The sequence below is a fragment of the Carya illinoinensis genome, chromosome 12 (assembly GCF_018687715.1).
Source record: "Carya illinoinensis cultivar Pawnee chromosome 12, C.illinoinensisPawnee_v1, whole genome shotgun sequence".
NCBI lineage: Eukaryota > Viridiplantae > Streptophyta > Magnoliopsida > Fagales > Juglandaceae > Carya > Carya illinoinensis.
The window spans coordinates 24,842,243-24,864,083 of record NC_056763.1 but is presented as its reverse complement, the minus strand read 5'-3'; the positions used below and the strand labels follow the sequence as shown (position 1 = coordinate 24,864,083).

Genomic DNA, 21,841 nt, shown 5'->3' with positions numbered 1-21,841 from the left:
GCCATATTAATATATATCATGTTATATTAATGGTAGGCTCTATTTGTCAAATTCTAATAGTTAAAGGAATATGCTATGTTTCAATTTCGATAATCTAATAAATTTGCATATATAATGTCCGATATATAGCTGAAAAGGAAAATTTTATGTGTTTAATCCAAACACATCCATATATCATTATAAGAATACTGTTCAGTTATGGCCAATTACTTCTTGAAAAAATGATTATTTTCTATCAAAATGAGACTGTTTTGATTATAAATAATTATTTTGATCGCATATAATTCGTCACAAATATTCATAGTGTATATACATGTATTGTCATCCACATATAATTAAAGTTAATACCTTATTGTAAATTAAGAAATGAAAATTTGAGACCTTGGTATTTCACAACTTCCTTTTAAAAAAAAAAAAAAAAAAATACCTCCTTACTGGCTCGGAACCTTCCCTGAACATGTTCCCCACAAACCAGCAATAATGCAAATAAAAGCCTTGCACGGCAGCACTAGTACTGCGTGTACAGTGCATATATGCCCACGAAAGATCGAGAGCGATCCACGTGTCATTTCCATTCCAATATCAAAACCACACACAAATCATGCATGGTTATATTACACATCATGATGATGTTCACGAGTATGGCTGCTAAACATACATGCATCCAGATCGACTGTCTACACATACATACATACATATATACATACACGTACATATTACATGAGTTACATGAATTTACATGAGGCAGCAGGCATTGACATTGTCGTCGTTGAACATGTTGCTGACCTTGTCGTCTCCTCGGTGACTGACGGGAATGTTACCGTGCCGGTCCCCGACGTTGTAGCCATGCTTGTAATAGTTGTAACTCTCTTTGAACTCGTGGGTTGTGTCTTTGAAATAGTTATTGGAGGATGTGAAGTGCAGAGGTGGTTCTGGGTAAGGCCAGAACTCGGCTCTCTTTCCAGCCCTACGCACTGTTTTGAGCACCTTGTTTCGATCAACGTATCCCACTACTGTTACCTTTTCCCTTTCTAGATCCACCTCTACCGAATCAATCCCTAACAAATCATATACACGTAATGCATCATAACAATTTGTTAGCTCGGCTCCATGTCGGGTAAAAGGGTCATGATCATGCTGATCAGTAAATTCCAAATTGAACCAAGCTCAGGAGAGTTAGGTTTTGTTTGGCCACTGAGAATTTTCAGATGAGAATTTTGAGTTTTAAGATTAAATATTAAAATATTATATTTTAATATTATTATTGTATTGAAATTTGAAAAAGTTCAGAAAAAGTTAAATTGTTTATTATATTTTATATGAAAATTTGAGAAAGTTGTAATGATGAGATGAGAATTTTATGTTTGAGATAAAAATTTCTTAAGGCCAAGTAGAACCTTATAAACTAGACAATTTCTCTCATGAAGTACTACCAATGTCCGTAGAAAACATTTACTACATTAATGACATTATTGCAGAAAACTACTCATTTGTAATAAGTTATTTTTTATTAAAATGATTATTTTATGTTAAACTGAGTCTATCAGCAATATCACAATTCATCATTTTCGTCGCAAATAAATTTTCATAATGCTCATTTTTCTTATGGTGGCCATTATGAAAACACTGCAAAAAAAAAAAAAAAATCATGACTTTATTCCCTAGATTTAGGAGCAATGACGCCCATGCATGGCCCAAAAGCTTTTGGCCATGTTGATCTTTTCTAAGTAATTAAAGAAATGGATAAGACCAGCTAATGACATATGAAAATGGATTACGTATGGTCTGTCTTCGTTTCAAATGAAATAGATACGATCAGCATAAAATATATATGAAGTATATATGGAATGATATCGCAAATGTTTCTAATTCTAAGAAGGGGGGGCCGGGGAAAAGAAGAATAGAAAGATAAGAAATATTGATCATGTACCTCTAAGCTTGTGGATGGCGTTTTTTACCACTCTTTCGCACCCTGTGCAGCACATCCTTACTTTGAGCTCCACTGTCTGTAAAGTAAACAGGGTTTTAGCACGAGCAATTTTACCAAAGGGAATAATACGGTACTACTACTTTACAGGTGCTAGCTGCTAAGTTATTCATAGGTTCTTTAATTTCCTTTTTATCTACTTATTCCTTTGAAAATCATATAGGCCCCTTTAAAAACATTGCACTTTGAGCGGTTGATTATAGGAAACTAAAGGGAACTACAAAAAGCCATGTGCGGTGTAGGTTAATTAATCTTATTGTCATGGATTCTTATGTCTAGTAGGCTGGGAACATTAATGTCTTTAACTTTTTGCAACTAAAGCTACTGCGTGCGTGAAAGGTATCAATGTGATTCAAGCTGGAGATTATATATAATAAGCATCATGAACAAAAGTGAGAAAGTGATGAAGAAGGTTGTACCAATATTTATTGTTTAATAACTCATGGGGTTTCAATTTAGTTCAAAAGATCACGGGTTTGTTCTCTCATATTTACTACTTTTTTCATAATGAATATGTAAGACTTACATACCTTAAAACTGTATAAATCAATTCTCATAATAATAATAATAATAATATTTATTATTATTATTATTAATTATACCGCATATATATATAATTATTTTGCACTTTGGAAATTGGGTTTTGCGTAGTGATCATGCATATTTATAACTTGATCACCATATTCGAATAGGGTTTTTTCTCTATGTTTTCTTCTCTTTTCTCTAATTCGTAGCATGGACATAACAATGAGAAATAAATAAATTGCACTCAATATAATTCGATGACAGTATATTATATATATATCGTTGACGAAATCATGAAAGACTAACAATAAATAAATTGCACACACAATATATGATCAACGCTACATGAAAGAGAAAAAAACAGCAGAAGGAAGAAGAAAAATAGCTAGCATATTTACCCACTTTGTTTTCTTTTACTGTTCTCGTCTTCTACGAGAGACAGAAAAAGAATTAGTCATCGTGAGTTATGACATGCAGATCGTGGCCGGGATGAAAATTAAAATGAGAGAGAGAGAGAGAGAGAGAGAGAGAGAGAGATCCTACTCTTCTTCATATAAAGTTGAACATTAAAAAAATAAGCATGCATGGTACTCATGAAAGCTCAACAGCCAAAACGAGATATATACCTCAAAGGATCAAAAACTAAAGAATAGGGAAAGGTAGCAAACCTGCAAGGAGAGGGGTCGACCCCTTGGCATGTTGTTGTAGTTTAAGTTGTCGCTGAATTTGTGGTTGTCTCGATAGCAAAAGTAGTAACAGTACGCAACGGCAGAAATGAAGGTCTCAAATGCTCTCGATCGATCGGTAACCATGGCATGTGCATATGGGTTCCTTAAATACAAGGAAATTAATAAGAAGGGAAAATTGACCAACCAAGCCAAACGTACCAAACCCTAGAAGATATTCCTCGATCCGCATGCAGCCTTCACCTTGGCATCGCTTCCTTAATGCCTAATCTCTTCCAAAAAAATATTCCAAAGCTGTCTACTTATTCCAAGCCATCAATTTCTTGGGCTTAAATTCAGTGGAGTACTTATTAATTATTATAGGCCGAGATGATCATAAAGTCTCCCAAAATTATTTAAAACCTTTAGGCAGGGAATGGTATCTAACCCTCATGACATTAATGCTTCAAATGTGGGTCAAGCTAGCTAGCTAGCATACATATGTGGTTTTGCTTATACTTGGAATGGAATATCGGGTCTTATGGGGAAATATATGGATGAGCTCCAGGAAGGAAAGCTGGGTTTCGATGCAAAGGGAAGAAGATAATATTCTAAAATTCTTCTTCTTCTTTTTATTGTTATTTTTTTAATATATATATATATACATATGCAATATCTATATAAAAAGCATTCATGACAAATTGATCATATTCCATTAATATTGTAGTACTTATAGTTAGCCACCAGCTCGATCTTCTAGTATTAAAGGTTTTGACAATTTTTTTATAACAAGCCTCGGGATAAAGGGAATCTTTCGATCATATTTTAATTGAGTAATATTAGATACAGTCATGTAAACTTTCTGCGTGCATTTTCTTTAAAAAAATAATCTTTTATGTAAGTTACAACTATACCAACTTTTTTAAAAGAAAGTATGCTAAAATTACACATCTTAATTCTTAAGACATCAAATATGATTTTTAATTTTAATTTTTAGTAAAAAGTAATAAATTGGAGATTTTAATATACTTGCTATACGTACGCTAGCGTCTGATGACGACGAGAACCATTGAATTCTTAGGCATATTGGCATTATTCTTGCAGCATTTACTCACACATCACCAAAATACAATATTTATAGAAAATTCAGCTTTCTATTTGTAGAAATTGAACCAACTTGGATATATATATATATATATATATGCAAGAGATATATGCCTCTTGCTTCTTTTTGGTTCAAGGCAATTATATATATATATGATATAGTGAATAAATTCACTTAATTCGTTAAGAATCTATAACTTGATGACATATGACCTATTTCTCTAAATGAAAATTTTGCATTCGAAACCCTTTACCCCCATTGTATAAAAAACAAAAATATATACACTTAATTCCTTTTATCAACTTGAATTTTAAGTAATTTAACATACATATACATATATGGTAATTTAGGTTTTAAGAAAAATTGAATTTTTTCTTATAAGATTTTGCTTGGTCATTGAGAATTTTCAGATGAAAATTTTGAGTTTTAAGATTAAATATTAAAATATTATATTTTAATATTATTATTATTTTAAGATTTAAAAAAGTTGAATTGTTTATTATATTTTATATGAAGATTTGAAAAAATTGTAATAATGAGATGAGCAATTTATATTTAAAATAAAAAATTCAAATGACCAAATAATACCTAAAAATTATTGGGACAATATTAATGAGTGATGAGTAATGACAAACAGAATCTAGATCCCATTAATAAGCACGTATACAAGTCCGCTATATATTATATATTCAAATCCATGAAGTACTGCGGTCGAACAAGCCTATTTTCCACGTGTTAAATATTGCTAATTAGTGGGCGGCTAGAGACACATGGTACACCTCTTGTAATAATGGAACCTAGTTACCGAGGCAAGTATAAATATGAGAGCTAGTACCGTACAAAAATTTGAAAGTAAATGGCACATCAATTGTTTTTACTGATAAAATTTTAAAGTATTTTTTAATATTATTTTTATTTTAAAATTAAAAAAATTATAATTATTAAATGAAATAAGATAAAACGATATAAAAAGTTTTGTGAAAATGAACAAGACCTACCAAGGAATGCTAGACCAGAAGATTTATGTAAAAGTCGTATATCTTCGCTTAATTAATATGTAGCTTTTTATTTTTATTATTATATGTTAAATATATATAAATAAAATAATAAAAATGATAAATCACATATTGGTTAAGTGGAAGCCTGCAATGTAAGATTTACTTGTAACATTTTCATGCTAGATATAATTTAGAGTGTGCAAATTTTTGTGCATTTCTATCGATAAAAAAAGTGAGACACATTATTAAAAAATTATTATTTTTATATAAATTTTATATTTATCTACTTTTTAAAAAGCAAAATATACAGCAAATTTTTATACTCTAAAACTGTACTAATCATTTTCTCTAAACTAATTACTACCTTGTTATAACATCTAGAAGAACTAACTAACTTAATCATCGTAGTTTCCACGAACTGGTTAATAATTTCTTATTATGATAGGTTAAAGATCAGATTAAGTGGAGATCTAAGAGGAATTGCGTCAACAAGTACTGAAAAATCACACTATTTGCATGTTTTTTTTCTACTCTACTTATAAGATAGGTTAACTCAGTTATTTTATATTAAAAAAATTAATAATTAATTATATTAATAAAATAAATAAAAAATATGTAAAAATAAGGTAGACATTATATCAAAAAGCTAAAAATAGAGGGCTAACCCAAAATTAAAAACTTGCTGCCCATTATCTTTACCCGAATCTTAGTCCAGCCCATGACTCCAACCCAGCCCAATTTCTAATCCGTAACCAGGAGGCAGGAACCACGGCCCCCACCCTACCCTCGCTCGATACTCGATCAGAGCCAAGATTGCTTGGGTTTTTCCATTTTTCCCCGTTCCTCAGTTCCTCCTGCCTTCTCTCGCATCTCCCTTGTGCCTCATACCGCTGCTGCTCGCCGTCTTGTTGTCAGTCCAGGTACTACCTCTCTCTGATATCTTTTTCGGTCTCTCTCTCCCTCTCTCTCTCGCAGAGATCTTCATTAGGCTCAAATCAGAGCTATTTTTTGGTTATTGTTTTGATTTAAAGCTCATATAAGATATTATAAGATTATGCCTCTGTTAGTTTATCCATTCGGCCAGAGGGCCATAGAGACTTTCTTTTTCTAGTAATTTTGTTTTCTCAATTTTGGGTTTATTAGTTTGAAATTTTGATTTGGAGTTTTTTCTTTTTTAATATTTGGGCCTTCGGATCCCGGTTGAATTTCGCAGTAAGTGTGTTGATTTTGGGATTCTGAGTGGAATTTTTATTTTTTATTTTTGTGTATATACAATCCGTCGGAATGAGGATGTTTTCCTTTTATTGTTGCATATCTTGATCTTTTCATTGGTTTTTGGAAATTGGTTTGTGGTTCGGCCAGAGCTAAAAAAAATTTTACTTGAAATTTCAGATCCGACATCCACTCCGATTTGCGGAGCGGATTTTCGCCCGTCTTGGTGCTCATCTCTCTCACGATCTCACTTCAGCCCGTGAAAATATAGGAATAGACCTAAGACCACAAACTAAAACTCCAGGTTGGTGAGATTCGCATGTATATAATTCGGTAGCTTAGAAAAACAATGGTCGCTCACCTAGTTCACGCAGTCGTTGAATTTTTTAAATTTTCTTCGTTGATATGGAAATTAATATAGCAGAATTTAAGGTTTTACTTATTTCTTGCTTTCTCAGCAACCAAACATGTGGTATGTTAAAAATCTAGATCATCCAACTGTTTAGGATTATTTGAATTTTTGTGCAAACCAGTTGAAAGGATGGATGGTTTTGAAATTCAGTGACCTTTCTGTTTTGAAGCAGTGGATAATCATAAAAAATGCCTTCACAAAAGATAGAAACTGGTCATCAAGATGTGGTGCATGATGTGGCTATGGATTACTATGGTAAGCGTGTCGCGACAGCCTCATCAGACCATTCAATTAAGATTATTGGGGTGAGCAATACGACCTCTCAACATCTTGCAACCTTAACTGCCCACCAAGGACCTGTTTGGCAGGTGGCCTGGGCTCACCCAAAGTTCGGCTCTTTACTTGCTTCGTGTTCTTATGATGGGTGTGTGATAATCTGGAAGGAGGGTAATCAGAATGAGTGGACCCAAGCCCATGTCTTTAATGACCACAAGTCGTCTGTCAATTCTATTGCTTGGGCTCCTCATGAACTGGGTCTCAGTCTAGCATGTGGTTCTTCTGATGGAAATATATCAGTTTTCACTGCAAGACCAGATGGTGGTTGGGACACCTCAAGGATCGACCAAGCGCACCCGGTCGGTGTAACTTCTGTCTCATGGGCTCCCTCAATGGCACCCGGTGCTCTGGTTGGTTCCGGCTCGCTTGATCCGGTTCAGAAGCTCTGCTCTGGTGGTTGTGATAATACTGTGAAGGTGTGGAAGCTCTATAATGGGAATTGGAAGATGGATTGCTTTCCAGCTCTTCAGATGCATACAGACTGGGTTCGTGATGTTTCCTGGGCACCCAACTTAGGACTTCCAAAATCCACAATTGCTAGTGCCTCGCAGGATGGCAAAGTTATTATATGGACTGTGGCCAAGGAGGGGGATCAATGGGAAGGCATAGTTTTGAATGATTTTAAGACTCCTGTCTGGCGTGTCTCCTGGTCGTTGACAGGTAACATATTGGCTGTGGCTGATGGAAACAACAGTGTGACATTGTGGAAGGAAGCGGTCGATGGGGAATGGCAGCAGGTGACTACAGTTGAGCCATAAAAACCATATTTTGAAACTCATGCACTTAAAAGTAATGGGTTCCATTCTGATTGTTTTTTCATTCACATGTATCATTACGTCTTAATATTGTATCGTTACATAATCATGTATATTAGGACCCAGCTTGATAGTGTTTGATAGTTTTAAACTGGTAGATTTTCTCGGAAGCATAGACTGGCAAGAGCCGAATGTGGCTTATAGTTTATTGGAAATTTTCGTTCAATTTGTTGGTTTTTGGTAATGGGGGATTTCTGATGTTGCTTTTGTGATTGTGTTAGTCTTTCATTTTTGTTTTGAATTATTCTACTTGCAAGTCTTGTATGTCAACAAACCACTTCTGGTACGTCACTGGTGTGTCTTGGTTCGTCAAATGTCATGCAAATAGAGTTTTTCTTTTGTTTTGGGGTAATCTATATTGATTAGAGCAACTTTCTGCCAAGGTAATGCACTTGTATGTATTTATATGGTTCAACACAGAAACAATACCTCCTCTGCCCTTCATCATTTCAGCTAGAGCGCTTTTGTTGTGAGAGACAACTCTTGGATATTTTGACCCTGTTTACACGCTGAACGATAAATATTGTATATGCTGTGTTGCCCATTACACTTATTATAAAAGAAGTCAGAATCAAAAACTTTTACCATGCGAATTACTGTGACATGCTTTGTTATATCACTGGATGTGCTTGATAAGCTGGCTTTCAAGAATGGGTCGTGCAATTATATATTTTCTTAAAAAAATACAGGCATTTCATCCAAACATGTCTTGAAAAATGGGTCAAACAAAGGGCTAAGAGACCTTTGAAAAATCTTTAAAAAAAATAAGTGGAAAAAAAATCAGAATTTATTGAAAACCATGTCGTATTCATGGATAAAAGACCTTAATTTTTCTATATATATGAAAAAGGAAAACCCTTTGTTGTAGCAAAGGAAGATTGATACCGATGGGGACAGAGATTCAACTTTGGAAGCTTAAGAGAGTAGAAGAAGCACCTTATAAAACAAGCGTAAGGGTGAAGAAGAAGAAGATGGACAGGGAAATTGATTAATTACAGCTGTATCCATCAAGAATTTGAGTAGGAAGATTGTAAGATCACGGACTGAACATGAAGATTGTAACAGAAAAACAGAAAGGACCCATCTGTCCCCCTTCGAGGATAATGGTGATTATTTCAAAAACGAAAAGATCGGTTTTTCAACAGCAAGCATCTCTTCTAATCAGCAGAACCACTTGGCTGCATTTCAGAAATGTGGTGAATGCAACAAAAGGGATCATCACTGCACATTTGGATTGAACAACTAAATGCCCAATTAAAGAGAAACGGGAGTAGACTGACTTACCAGTCGAATCATGTATCGGTTTGATTCTTTCCCTCCAAACCAGAAGCTTGAAGCTCACAAAAGCTTAGAAGTTGCACCATGGAAAACCTCTTGTCAAGTAATCCTCCTCTTTTGAAGCCGAATAGGTTCAACTTCAAGTCCTTGAATTGCCATGAGTCTGATAGTAATAATGCTAGACGAGAAATTTTAAGTAAAAGTCGAACATCTTCACTTAATTGATATATAATTTTTTATTTTTATTATTATATATTAAATATATATATAAATAAAATAATAAAAATGACAAATCACATATTAGTTAGATAAAAGTCTGTGATGTAAGGTTTACTTGTAACATTTTCATGCTAGATATAATTTAGAGTGTGCAAATTTTTGTGCATTCCGATTAACTAAAAAAAGTGTGACGCATCGTTAAAATTTAATATTTTTATATAAATTATATATATATCTATTTTTTAAAAATTGTTTACGACTCTAAGCAAAATATACAGCAAAGTTTTATACTCTAAAACTGTACTAATCATTTCTCTAAATTAAGAAATTGCACAAGTACTGAAAAATCATATATTAGACATTGATGACTGTGTGAACTAGGTGAGTAATATTTCTTATGTATTTTTTGTATATTTTTTTTTTATTTTATTAATGTGATCGATTAAATCTGTTATTTTATATTTAAAAAAATGATACAGTTAATTATATTAATAAAATATATAAAAAGGTATAAAAGAAGTAAGTTTTATTGGATATTGTACCAAACCAAAGCCGAAATAGGGGGCTTAACCCAAAATTAAAAACTTGCTGCCCATTATCTTTCCTTGAATCTGAGTCCAGCCCATGACTCGAACCCAGCCCAATTTCTAATCAGTATCAGGAGGCCGGAACCACGGCCCCCACCCTACCCTTGCCCGAGGGCCATACTCGATCAGACGCCAAGATTGATCGGGTTTTTCCTATTTTCCCGTTCCTCACTTCCTCCTGCCTTATCTCGCATCTCCCTTGTGCCTTATACCGCTGCTGCTCGCCGTCTCGTTGTCAGTCCAGGTACTTCCTCTCTCTGATATCTCTTTCGGTCTCTCTCCCCTTCTCTCTCTTTGTCACAGAGATCTACATTAGGCTCAAATCAGAGCTATTTTTGGTTTTTGTTTTGATTTAAAGCTCATATAAGATATTATAAGATTACGCCTCTGTTACTGTACTCATTCGGCCAGAGGTCCATAGAGACTTTCTTTTTCTAGTAATTTTGTTTTCTCAATTTTGGGTTTATTAGTTTGAAATTTTGATTTGGAGTTTTTTCTTTTTTAATATTTGGGCCTTCGGATCCCGGTTGAATTTCGCAGTAAGTGTGTTGATTTTGGGATTCTGAGTGGAATTTTTATGTTTTTTATTTATATACAATCCGTCGGAAGGAGGATGTTTTCCTTTTATAGTTGCATATCTTGATCTTTTCATTGGTTTTTGGAAATTGATTTGTGGTTCGGCCTGAGCTAAAAAACATTTTACTTGAAATGTCAGATCCGACATCCACTCCGTTTTGTGGGGCGGATTTTCGCCCCCGTCTTGGTGCTCATCTCTCTCAGAGTCTCACTTCAGCCTGAGAAAATATAGGAATAGACCTAAGACCACAAACTAAAACTCCAGGATGGTGAGATTCTCATGTATATAATTCGGTAGCTTAGAAAAAATGGTCGCTCACCTAGTTCACGCAGTCACTGGATTTTTAAAATTTTCTTCGTTGATATGGAAATTAATATAGCAGAAATGCAGAATTTAAGGTTTTACTTATTTCTTGCTTTCTCAGCAACCAAATATGTGGTATGTTAAAAATCTAGATCAACCAACTGTTTAGGATTATTTGAATTTTTGTGCAAACCAGTTGAAAGGATGGATGGTTTTGAAATTCAGTGACCTTTCTGTTTTGAAGCAGTGGATAATCATAAAAAATGCCTTCACAAAAGATAGAAACTGGTCATCAAGATGTGGTGCACGATGTGGCCATGGATTACTATGGTAAGCGTGTCGCGACAGCCTCATCAGACCATTCAATTAAGATTATTGGGGTGAGCAATATGGCCTCTCAACATCTTGCAACCTTAACTGCCCACCAAGGACCTGTTTGGCAGGTGGCCTGGGCTCACCCAAAGTTCGGCTCTTTACTTGCTTCGTGTTCTTATGATGGGCGTGTGATAATCTGGAAGGAGGGTAATCAGAATGAGTGGACCCAAGCCCATGTCTTTAATGACCACAAGTCGTCTGTCAATTCTATTGCATGGGCTCCTCATGAACTGGGTCTCAGTCTAGCATGTGGTTCTTCTGATGGAAATATATCAGTTTTCACTGCAAGACCAGATGGTGGTTGGGACACATCAAGGATTGACCAAGCGCACCCGGTTGGTGTAACCTCTGTCTCATGGGCTCCCTCAATGGCACCCGGTGCGCTTGTTGGTTCCGGCTTGCTTGATCCGGTTCAGAAGCTCTGCTCTGGTGGTTGTGATAATACTGTGAAGGTGTGGAAGCTCTATAATGGGAATTGGAAGATGGATTGCTTTCCAGCTCTTCAGATGCACACAGACTGGGTTCGTGATGTTTCCTGGGCACCCAACTTAGGACTTCCAAAATCCACAATTGCTAGTGCCTCACAGGATGGCAAAGTTATTATATGGACTGTGGCCAAGGAGGGGGATCAATGGGAAGGCAAAGTTTTGAATGATTTTAAGACTCCTGTCTGGCGTGTCTCCTGGTCGTTGACAGGTAACATATTGGCTGTGGCTGATGGAAACAACAGTGTGACATTGTGGAAGGAAGCGGTCGATGGGGAGTGGCAGCAGGTGACTACAGTTGAGCCATAAAAACCATATTTTGAAACTCATGCACTTAAAAGTAATGGGTTCCATTCTGATTGTTTTTTCATTCACATGAATTATTACGTCTTAATATTGTATCGTTACATAATCACTATCGTTCCAGCTTGATAGTGTTTGATAGTTTTAAACTGGTAGATTTTACCAGAAGCCTAGTCTAGCAAGAACCGAATGTGGCTTATAGTTTGTTGGAAATTTTCGTTCAATTTGTTGGTAATGGGGATTTCTGATGTTGCTTTTGAGACTCTGTTAGTCGTTCATTTTTGTTTTGACTTATTCCACTTGCAAGTCTTGTATGTCAACAAACCACTTGTGGGACGTCACTGGTGTCTTGGTTCGTCAAATTATGGCATGCGAATAGAGTTTTTCATTTGTTTTTCGGTAATCTATATTGATTAGAGCAACTTTCTGCCAAGGAAATGCGCATGTATGTATTTATATGATTCAACATAGAAACAATACCTCCTCTGCCCTTCATCATTTCAGCTAGAGCGCTTTTGTTGTGAGAGACAGACAACTCTTGGATATTTTGACCCTGTTTACACGCTGACCTATAAATATTGTATATACTGTGTTGCCCATTACACTTATTATAAAAGAAGTCAGAATCAAAAACGTTTATTATGCGAATTAATTTGACATGCTCTGTTATATCACTGGTGTGCTTGATAAGCTGGCTTTCAAGAATGGGTCTTGCAATTATATTTTTTTAAAAAAAATTGCAGGCATTTCATCCAAACATGTCTTGAAAAATATTTAAAAAAATTAAGTGGAAAAAAATCAGAATTTATTGAAAACCATCTCGCAGTCAATTGATAAAGGACCTTAATTTTTCTATATATATGAAAAAGGAAAACCCTTTGTTGTAGCAAAGGAAGATCGATACCGATGGGGACAGAGATTCAGCAATGGAAGCTTAAGAGAATTGAAGAAGCCCCTTATAAAACAAGCGAAAGAGTGAAGAAGAAGAAGAAGATGGACAAGGAAATTGATTAATTACAGCTATATCCATCAAAAATTTGAGTAGGATGATTGTAATATCACGGACTGAACATGAAGATTGTAACAGGAAATTCTTGCAGCATTACCTACGCGGGGGGAAGGAAACATCTGTGTCCCCCTTTTGAGGATAGCAGTGACTCTTTCAAAAACGAAAAGATCGGTTTGTAACAGCAAGCATCTCTTCTAACCAGAAGAACCACTTGGCTGCATTTCATAAATGTGGTGAGTGCAACAAAAGGGATCATCACTGCACATTTGGATTGAACAACTAAATGCCCAGTTAAAGAGAAACGGGAGTAGACTGACTTATCACTCGAATCATGTATCGGTTTGATTCTTTCCCTCCAAACCAGGAGCTTGAAGCTCACAAAAGCATATAAGTTGCACCATGAAAAACCTCTTGTCAAGTAATCCTCCTCTTTTGAAGCCGAATAGGTTCAAGTCCTTGAATTGCCATGTAAGCAACTCATCTCCTACCTTTATTCCAACACACACACACACACACACACCCACCTATAAATACATGGATGTATGTGTGTGTGTGTGTATATATAACCAAGTGTAGTACCAGCTAATCTCAAGTTCCTACTCCAAATCTCTATCTGCATAGCAGGCAAGAAAAATCATGAGCTCTGAATCAGTTAAGCCCAGCCAGGCTTCATTGGCTGAAGGAGAGAAGCAAAAGCAACTCGACCGTGGTATCAGGGAGATGGTCTCTGCCATAACTCGTCGGGTTGCTGATCTTCATACATCAGACTCGATCCATCACCTGCAGCAGCAGGATGACGATGATCAAGATGATCATCATGGCGTAAGAATCGTCACCCTTGCCGGAACCAACACAGGAGCCACTCTTCGAAGCGAGATGGACGAGAAAGCCAAATCTCCTCATGATGGGCTTTTGCTTGGGGAGCCTGAGACGCTAAGCGCCTACGTGAACAGCAATTTCCAGGCCATCAACAACTCAATCATGATGGGTGGCAGCTACGGCACCAACGACCCAGGTGTTCATTTGGACATCTCGCACTACTTCGACAACAAAGGCCATAGGCCAGACAAAAATGTAAAAAAAGGGGAAGAAAAACCTTGAAAATGATCACCATCCCGTGCATTCTGATTGGGACCTCCTGAATAATAAAAGTACAAAGTCAGAGGCCAGAAGAGCTAGAGAAGGTTTTATACATATCCTTGCTATGGTTTCAAATAATAAATTTTCATAATTCAGTTTGTTTTATTCTGATTATGTATCACAAAAAATAGGATATTTATCTGTGGGCTGTTTTTGTATTATTTGGATTGTGAAGCATATCTCCTACCTTAAGAACAGAACAAATACTGAGAAGCATATCTGTACGATGAAGCAATTTTCAGTGATTTCTACCTCAGGAATGATATTTATAAGCTTAGCATATTCAATTTCCGTGTATTCTTTTTAGATAAAGTAGATAAATTTGGAATTTACAATTAAAAAAGAAAACAATTTTCAAGGGTAGAACTAGACCCTATTTTTTTTTAAAAAAAAGAGTGCGTAAAATTTATACTCCTTAAAACTGTATCTAACATTACTCATTCAATTAATCTGCAATCAAAACAAGAATTCCGAATAGTCCGATGAAGGATGTACCTTTTCGGCATGGCCAGAAAACAACAACAATATCAATAAAATCGATCATGCAGTTTTGTATTCTTTAAAACTACTCTTCAACGAGGACACTTTTATGGAGTAATAGCTATACAGAACAGGAGTAAAGCTCCGAAGATTATAAGCTATGCTTGGCTGTTAAAGCAATCTCAATCCATCCCAAGCTATTTATTGACGGGGTTTCCCACTTTTTCAACTTCTAATAAAGAAGTTAAAACTATTTTCAACTTATTCCATACAATTAAACATATATTTCAATTTATTTATATTCAAATATATCTCAAACAAATCTATAAAACATTATTTACAAATCAACTCAAATTATCAGAAATCGTCTCAACATCCAAACGCAACCTAAAATTATAATCTAAGGAGAAACTAATTCGAACATCTAATTTTAATCATTTGCTCAATTCCCACATTTTATCAGCAAATAAACTTTTCTAAAAAAATCAACTTCGTGCTTCAAATATGACCTCAACAGCTTTGAGTTGCCAAGTGAATAAAAGCAGCAGATAGGGGTGAGCACCAACATGGTTGGAGTCGGATTCTCCTAAATTCGACTTTAATTCCGACTTGTCTAAGTTGAGTCGAATTTGGGCTTTATTTTCAGCTTCATATTTAGCCAATTTTTAAAAAATAATTTATTGTGGACTTCCAAATTTTAGTTTTTCATAAAATTAAAAACTAAAATTAAATCATTCACTATTTTTTTACTTCTATATTAATATTTAACTTATTTTTATACTAGATTTATATTATAGTGTCTAATTATATATTTTCATATTATAGTACTACTGATTACATATTCTTTCTAATGTCTAATTACATAATATTATATTATAGTATTATGTGTTATTAATTTATTATATTAGACTTATTTTTACACTAGTGTCTAACTTATTTCTATACTATACTTTTTTTTTTTTTTTAAAAGTGAAATGTTTCATTCATTTGATAAACGGACAATTACAACTTCTGACTTGAAAATACAAGCCAAATCTAACAGTTCACGCTCTTCAGCCCACAAATTTCTTTGTGGCTAGTAGGGTCTTGTCCCATACCTCTAGACTAACCGTCTAGGAGACACACATCTATCTTAGACCACCGTCTAAAATAGACCACACAACTCCCCATCCCAAAGAGTGGAGTACAAGCTCTACGAACCCTAGGTCTTAGAGAGACAAACTCTACGGACCCTAGGTCCTACAAACAAAGTTCCTAACATTCCCTAATACAAACTAAAAATTACATAATAACACTCCAAAAAACACGATATAGAAAAAATACAATTGGACTGAAGCATACATCTTGGGCCCAGCCCAACAAACCAAAATATCCTTAAAAACAAGAGGGAAACACGTGGATCAATGGGCTGAAGGAAACACAAGGACCGGCTAGGGTTTCATCTCTAACTCTCCCGTCGCCCCCCTTCTTCTTTCGTACCAGATGCTGTGCAGCACTGATCAGCCATGCCGACCACACGGTTTCATGCACACCGATCGGCAGCCGAAATCAGAGAGAAGGAAGGCCAGCAGCCTTTCCGTCGTGATCCAGCACCTCTGCTCGTACCATCAGACCTCTGTTAAAAACAGAGTAGAAAAGCTTCTCGCCGACGAGCAGCCCAACCTTGCCTCGCCTCGCCTCGCCATAGTCCTTCGCCGTCAGTCTTGTGCCATCAAAATAGGGTAGCCAGCCTCTCACCCCTGTCCAGATCCTCCACCCTCGGCAAAACCATCATGCCTCTGTTCGCATCTCCTTCGTGACGTGCCACCCAAATTCTGGGTTGCGTTCAGGGGCAAAACCTATATGGTTGCAAAAGATTCTCGCCTTGGGACAGCTCTATATAGAGAGCAAGAAACTAAGCCACCCTAACCATAAGCACCGACTGAAGAAGCAAGCAAAAACCACCCAAAAACAAGACAAAAGACTGGAAGAAAAGAAAACAAAGAAGAGTTAAACAAAAAAACCAACGAGAGGGGAGGGAGGGAGGAGCCGAGGCTCCCACCTCCCTCTAGAAATAGTTTCTGATTTGCTGTTTAGAGAGAAGGGAGAGTTTCGAATCAGACTAGAAAAAAAAAATCAAAACCCGAACACTCTAAAAATTTCTATACAATACTTATATATATTATAATGTCTAATTACATGTTATGATACTATACTATTATATGTTATTATATTATACTAGTGCTTAACTTATTTTTATACTAGACTTATTTTTAGTGTCTAATTACATGTTATTATATTTTAGTAAACTAATATTAAGTGTTATTAACTTATTGTACTAGACATATTAGTTATTTATCTACTAGTGTCTAATTTATGCCTATACAAAACTTATTCTATAGTGTCTAATTGCATGTTATTATACTAATGTCAAGCTTATTTCTAACTTAATTATATATTAGACTTTCTAGTGTCTAATTACACGTTAGTATACTTTAGAAAATTAGTATTATGTATTATTAACTTATTATACTAGACTTATTTCAATATTAGTGTCTAACTTATTTTTATACTTTATTATATATGATAGTAATACTTGATATTTACATATATATATACTAAACTATTCTTAGTTATTTATATTATAATATAAGTATATTATTTTATAATGATTAGCTTGTACTAGTATATTATTGAATTTAACTATAGAAGTTATAGTTATATAGCTATACTAGTATATATGATAAATATATAAATAAATATATATTTTCATAACATATGTACAATATCGAAACTAGAGTCTGATTCAGAGGGCAAAGTTGGAGTCGGAGTTGGTCCAGCAACACCTCTAACTCCGACTGAAATAATAATAATTCTGACTCCATCTTCGTTAACGGAGTTGTAGTCGGAGCGGAGTCGGATTTTGAGATTTTTGCTTAGATCTAGTAGCAACCGTCGCCAGTGTTCAAACTTCAAGGCCAAAATCAATTCCAAAATTGCAATAAAATAAGCTAAATCATACCAAAATAAATTCATAAATTAACGTAACTTAATGCGATGCATTATATTGTAAAGTTATTTTATTATAAAGTAAATGTAATATATCACATAAAACCACGTCCTGTTAACAGGTTTATTTTTATGTAATTCCTTTATGTTTGTAGTATTTCTCTAAAAAATATGCATGTTTTTAACAAGTTGTTGTGGCGGAACGAAACACTTGGTCAGGGGTAAATACGAACCTATCTTTACAAAGAGCAATTATATTTATAGTTATAGAGTACGTAAGCACCGCATACTCATTTTGAAAAAATTAGTAAATATGAGATTCACATAAAAATTAAATAAATAAAAAATTATAATGATGAGTCTCACTTTTTTTCAATAGAAATGCGTAGTACTTGCACAACTATAATCATATCCAATATCTTTCATATTGGGTGAAGACGTTCGTAAATATGAAATTTGTGTTTTTTCTTGAATGAATATTGATTTTTTTTCTTTTTATATATAATTAATCAAATTATGGTATACAACTTTGTGCCATGGCACCGTCATATGCCCATTTGTTTGTGTTTTATTTTTTATTTTTTAAAAAGATGATGGTATTTCAGATTTATTAATAGCTCTCACTTATGACGAAAGAATACTGTGATTACATCTTGACACCTAGGATTACATATTCAAAAGAAAAACAGCCAAACCTAGATATATGAGCTAACTAGAGATACATGGTAAATATTGATATTGGTGGAAACAATAATTTATAATAAAAAAATCAACTATTTAATTTGAAAATATTATTTTAAAAAGAGAATATCTTCTTGCAAGTCACTCCGCTCTCCCCTAAAAAATGGCATACAATAGAAAGTTTACACGTAGACACTTCATTTACAAACAGAGGCGCCGCACTGTATAGGATTGAAATCTCATTTTTCCTCCCACCCGCTCTCTCTCCTCTCCCTCAAGAACCACGAATCCCTCCCTCGAGCCCTAGCCCCACCCCCTCATTCCCTCCCTTTGAGCTTGAGCGCCACTCCCTCCTTCCCTCCCATCGAGCCCTAGCCCCACACTTGGCTTATCAATTTTTGTTGCGAATACAATAGAAGCAGGTAATGCTTAATACGATTTGAAAATGCCTTGGTTTGCTATGAAACACAGGAAGTACATGATGCTTAATATGATCTGAAAATCATTTACCATGTGCGATGGCTAAAGGAGGGCGACTGGCTGAAGGATGCAATGTGCTGCGACGAGTGAAGGGTGCGACGGGCTGGGGAGAGAAGCTAGCTATGATAAGATAGAGAGATTTGCTAGGCTGCGACAATGCTGTGGTGTGGAGTGCAAATGGGATTACGGTGGTGTGGAGTGCAGAGGGGGTTGCAGGAGGGTGGGTAGTGGAAATCAGGAGGGAGTGCATTTGATTTTACTATCCTGTAATGTGGCTCATGAAATTTATAGGAGGATTGATGATGTGTTGGAATTTCATTTGTTGTCATTTAACTATTGAGAACGGCATACCTATTGAGAAGATGGACTCTTTTAAAAAAGAAAATATTTTAGTTATAAAGAGATGACACAAAAGTAAACTCACAAACTGATGTGGTTTGATATGGTACGTCAGATTGTAAAGTTATTTTTATTATAAAATAAATCTAATAAATTTCATGAAACTATATTAATTTGTGAATTTATTTTATGTAATCTTTTTATATCTATAATAATTCTCTTTAAAAAATGTGTTGGATATGGTAATACTAAGATAATAAATTTTAAAATGGTGAAAACATAAATGGTACTTAAGAAGCCCCGTGAAAGTTGGGCCCTAGGCCCGAGACACATCCAAGCCCTTTTAAACCGTGACCTTCTTTTTGTACCAGGGCATCTGCATCTGTGGTGGAGGAGTCGCAGCGGCAGCAGTAGCTGAAGTAGAAGCGTCGGAGATGAAGAGCATACTGTCTTCGGAGACGATGGAGATCCCGGAAGGGGTCAAGATAAAGGTGAAAGCGAAGTTGATAGAGGTGGAGGGCCCGCGCGGCAAGCTGACCCGTAATTTCAAGCACCTTAATTTGGACTTCCAGCTGATCACTGACGAGGAAGGCAAGAAGAAGCTCAAAGTCGAGGCATGGTTCGGCTCCAGGAAGACCTCCGCTGCCATTCGGACCGCTCTCAGCCACGTCGATAACCTCATCACCGGCGTCACCAAGGGCTACCGCTACAAGATGCGCTTCGTCTACGCTCACTTCCCCATCAACGCCTCCATCACCAACTCCAACCGCTCCATCGAGATCCGTAACTTCCTTGGCGAGAAGAAGGTTTCTTTCTCTTTCTTCTCTGTTTCCAACTGTTTTGGACTCAATTCGATTGGATAAACATAAAATCGAAATCTTTCTAACAGAGTTGGATGCTACATCCCGATCCTTGTTCTGTGCTTGTTAACGTTAACGAATATATAGGAATATATAGGTTGTGCGGGACTTGCTGTTTCTTAATGTCGTCAGACTGGAATAAGCGATACCTAAGTTTGATTCACATCCTGGTACATGTTCTCGTGTTTTTGGGGTCATGTCAGGTCAGGAAAGTGGACATGCTTGAAGGTGTCTCAATCCTTCGATCTGAAAAGGTGAAGGATGAACTCATTTTGGACGGGAATGATATCGAACTTGTTTCACGTTCCGCGGCCCTGATAAACCAGGTACTCTCATTCCCTTTGTACTTGCTTGTGTATGTGAGAGACCACCAAAGAGACTGCTTGCAAATAATTAGTGATAAAATAATTATTTATTAAGGATCTTGTTTATACTTTACATGGCTTCCCTGCTCTGAGAAAACTTTTTTTCCATTTTTGAAAACAGAAATGCCATGTCAAGAACAAAGATATCAGGAAATTCCTTGATGGTATCTATGTCAGTGAGAAAGGCAGAGTAGCTGGGGAAGATTAATTCCCATTTTATTATAAGTAAGCAATGGCTTAATAGCGCTAGTCGTTTTTAATTCTACTTGTCAAGAAAATGTTGGCTTCCCCAAAAATGTTGTAAGAGTTGTGCACTTCAAATATGGAGTTAATATTGCAATGTTTTTGGGACCTTCTTAAAATAAATCCTAAATGAGTTTGCTGTAGAGCTCATCAGCATGTTGGTATCATGAACACTATGAACTATTCGATAGGAAGAACTTTTTTGTATAGACAACATTCTTGTGGACACGCTTGTTTGAGTAATGAGATGAGATGAGTAATGGGATGAAATGAGAATTCTATAAATAGTAATGAAATGGTTAGAGTTAACATGTTTTATTGGATTTTGCGAATATATAAAAAGTTGAATTAAATGTTATAAAGTTAAAAAAATTGTTTGAATGTTATTTTTTAATATTATTTTTGTTTTGAAACTTGAAAAAATTATATTGTTTTTTATGTTTTGTTTGGAAGTTTAGAAAATTTGTATTGGATTTTTATGCTTGAATAATGATTAAGTAATGATTAGATCAAAAAATTGCAAAGTTAAAATTGAAAAGCGTTGTGTTTAAATGATGTTTAGAAAGAAAATTATTAGAAATCTTGAGATAAGAATTTACCCAAACAAGCCCTAACATGTTCTTGGCTACTTGGTAATGGCCACATGTATTATTGAACTTTGAATTTGATGACTTGAAGAAGAAAGTTGAATTTGAGAAAAAAAGGAAAAAAAGAGCTCATTCAATACATTCCACTGTGAAGTTTGCCCTGTGCATATACGTATTTCTTCTCTGGCACAGTTGGGTTTGGGTGTTGAGAAGTGTTGAGGTATGTTATGAATAGTAGTGAAAAAGTAAGTGAAAAGTAATAATAGAATATTGAATAATGGTAAAAAGTAATTTTCATGTAATTTATCTTTGAATGCTGAGATTGCCTGAGACTAAATGTTATCTGAGATCTAAGCTGAATCGGTGACGAACCCATGTCTAATCTTCACGATTCTCTATAGGCTTGCAGCTCTCATGCACGAGCATGCAATGAGCATGAAATGGGGCCTAATTTATAAAGCACCAAACTATTTTTGCAAAATAAATA

At 35.3% G+C, this 21,841-nt stretch overlaps 5 protein-coding genes across 11 annotated transcripts; 4 read left to right on the top strand and 1 right to left on the bottom strand.

Moving 5' to 3' along the window:
• Positions 1-532: 532 nt before the first annotated feature.
• LOC122289155 (heavy metal-associated isoprenylated plant protein 30-like) lies at positions 533-3,648 on the bottom strand. The gene is made up of 3 exons (XM_043096108.1): positions 3,181-3,648; positions 1,931-2,006; positions 533-1,058 (listed from the first exon to the last, which is right to left on the bottom strand). Exons 1-3 carry the CDS (start codon positions 3,322-3,324, stop codon positions 736-738), a joined length of 543 nt encoding a protein of 180 aa, XP_042952042.1. The 5' UTR covers positions 3,325-3,648; the 3' UTR covers positions 533-735.
• Positions 3,649-6,039: 2,391 nt separating this feature from the next.
• LOC122289474 (protein transport protein SEC13 homolog B-like) lies at positions 6,040-8,262 on the top strand. Of its 4 annotated transcripts, none has more exons than XM_043096486.1 (3): positions 6,040-6,200; positions 6,673-6,796; positions 7,074-8,262. In XM_043096486.1, exon 3 carries the CDS (start codon positions 7,093-7,095, stop codon positions 7,996-7,998), a length of 906 nt encoding a protein of 301 aa, XP_042952420.1. In that variant the 5' UTR covers positions 6,040-6,200; positions 6,673-6,796; positions 7,074-7,092; the 3' UTR covers positions 7,999-8,262. The 4 variants fall into 4 exon arrangements, with proteins under 4 accessions (XP_042952420.1, XP_042952419.1, XP_042952421.1 ...); XM_043096485.1 differs by having other exon boundaries at positions 6,041-6,200; positions 7,077-8,262; XM_043096487.1 differs by lacking the exon at positions 6,673-6,796 and having other exon boundaries at positions 6,042-6,200; positions 7,077-8,262.
• Positions 8,263-10,228: 1,966 nt separating this feature from the next.
• Positions 10,229-12,442, top strand: LOC122289473 (protein transport protein SEC13 homolog B). Of its 4 annotated transcripts, none has more exons than XM_043096483.1 (3): positions 10,251-10,383; positions 10,855-10,980; positions 11,267-12,442. In XM_043096483.1, exon 3 carries the CDS (start codon positions 11,283-11,285, stop codon positions 12,186-12,188), a length of 906 nt encoding a protein of 301 aa, XP_042952417.1. In that variant the 5' UTR covers positions 10,251-10,383; positions 10,855-10,980; positions 11,267-11,282; the 3' UTR covers positions 12,189-12,442. The 4 variants fall into 4 exon arrangements, with proteins under 4 accessions (XP_042952414.1, XP_042952415.1, XP_042952417.1 ...); XM_043096482.1 differs by having other exon boundaries at positions 10,855-10,984; XM_043096480.1 differs by lacking the exon at positions 10,855-10,980 and having other exon boundaries at positions 10,229-10,383.
• A 150-nt stretch (positions 12,443-12,592) lies between these two features.
• On the top strand, positions 12,593-14,544 carry LOC122289475. Its single transcript, XM_043096489.1, has 2 exons — positions 12,593-13,659; positions 13,816-14,544. The coding sequence occupies exons 1-2, from the start codon at positions 13,591-13,593 to the stop codon at positions 14,290-14,292; spliced, it is 546 nt and encodes a 181-aa protein (XP_042952423.1). The 5' UTR covers positions 12,593-13,590; the 3' UTR covers positions 14,293-14,544.
• Positions 14,545-19,664: 5,120 nt separating this feature from the next.
• Positions 19,665-21,037, top strand: LOC122288905 (60S ribosomal protein L9-like). The gene is made up of 3 exons (XM_043095726.1): positions 19,665-20,105; positions 20,363-20,485; positions 20,646-21,037. Exons 1-3 carry the CDS (start codon positions 19,734-19,736, stop codon positions 20,730-20,732), a joined length of 582 nt encoding a protein of 193 aa, XP_042951660.1. The 5' UTR covers positions 19,665-19,733; the 3' UTR covers positions 20,733-21,037.
• Positions 21,038-21,841: the final 804 nt, after the last annotated feature.

What these genes read in the sequence shown, in the direction of transcription:
- LOC122289155 (XM_043096108.1), bottom strand. Translation starts at nt 3,324, where the DNA reads ATGGTTACCGATCGATCGAGAGCATTTGAGACCTTCATTTCTGCCGTT. An exon ending in GTCGACCCCTCTCCTTGCAG is followed by an intron (nt 2,007 to 3,180) that starts GTTTGCTACCTT and finishes TTTACTTTACAG; the next exon opens with ACAGTGGAGCTCAAAGTAAG. An exon ending in CGCCATCCACAAGCTTAGAG is followed by an intron (nt 1,059 to 1,930) that starts GTACATGATCAA and finishes ATGATTTGTTAG; the next exon opens with GGATTGATTCGGTAGAGGTG.
- LOC122289474 (XM_043096486.1), top strand. Translation starts at nt 7,093, where the DNA reads ATGCCTTCACAAAAGATAGAAACTGGTCATCAAGATGTGGTGCATGAT.
- LOC122289473 (XM_043096480.1), top strand. Translation starts at nt 11,283, where the DNA reads ATGCCTTCACAAAAGATAGAAACTGGTCATCAAGATGTGGTGCACGAT.
- LOC122289475 (XM_043096489.1), top strand. Translation starts at nt 13,591, where the DNA reads ATGAAAAACCTCTTGTCAAGTAATCCTCCTCTTTTGAAGCCGAATAGG. An exon ending in TCAAGTCCTTGAATTGCCAT is followed by an intron (nt 13,660 to 13,815) that starts GTAAGCAACTCA and finishes TCTGCATAGCAG; the next exon opens with GCAAGAAAAATCATGAGCTC.
- LOC122288905 (XM_043095726.1), top strand. Translation starts at nt 19,734, where the DNA reads ATGAAGAGCATACTGTCTTCGGAGACGATGGAGATCCCGGAAGGGGTC. An exon ending in ACTTCCTTGGCGAGAAGAAG is followed by an intron (nt 20,106 to 20,362) that starts GTTTCTTTCTCT and finishes GGGTCATGTCAG; the next exon opens with GTCAGGAAAGTGGACATGCT. An exon ending in CCGCGGCCCTGATAAACCAG is followed by an intron (nt 20,486 to 20,645) that starts GTACTCTCATTC and finishes TTTTGAAAACAG; the next exon opens with AAATGCCATGTCAAGAACAA.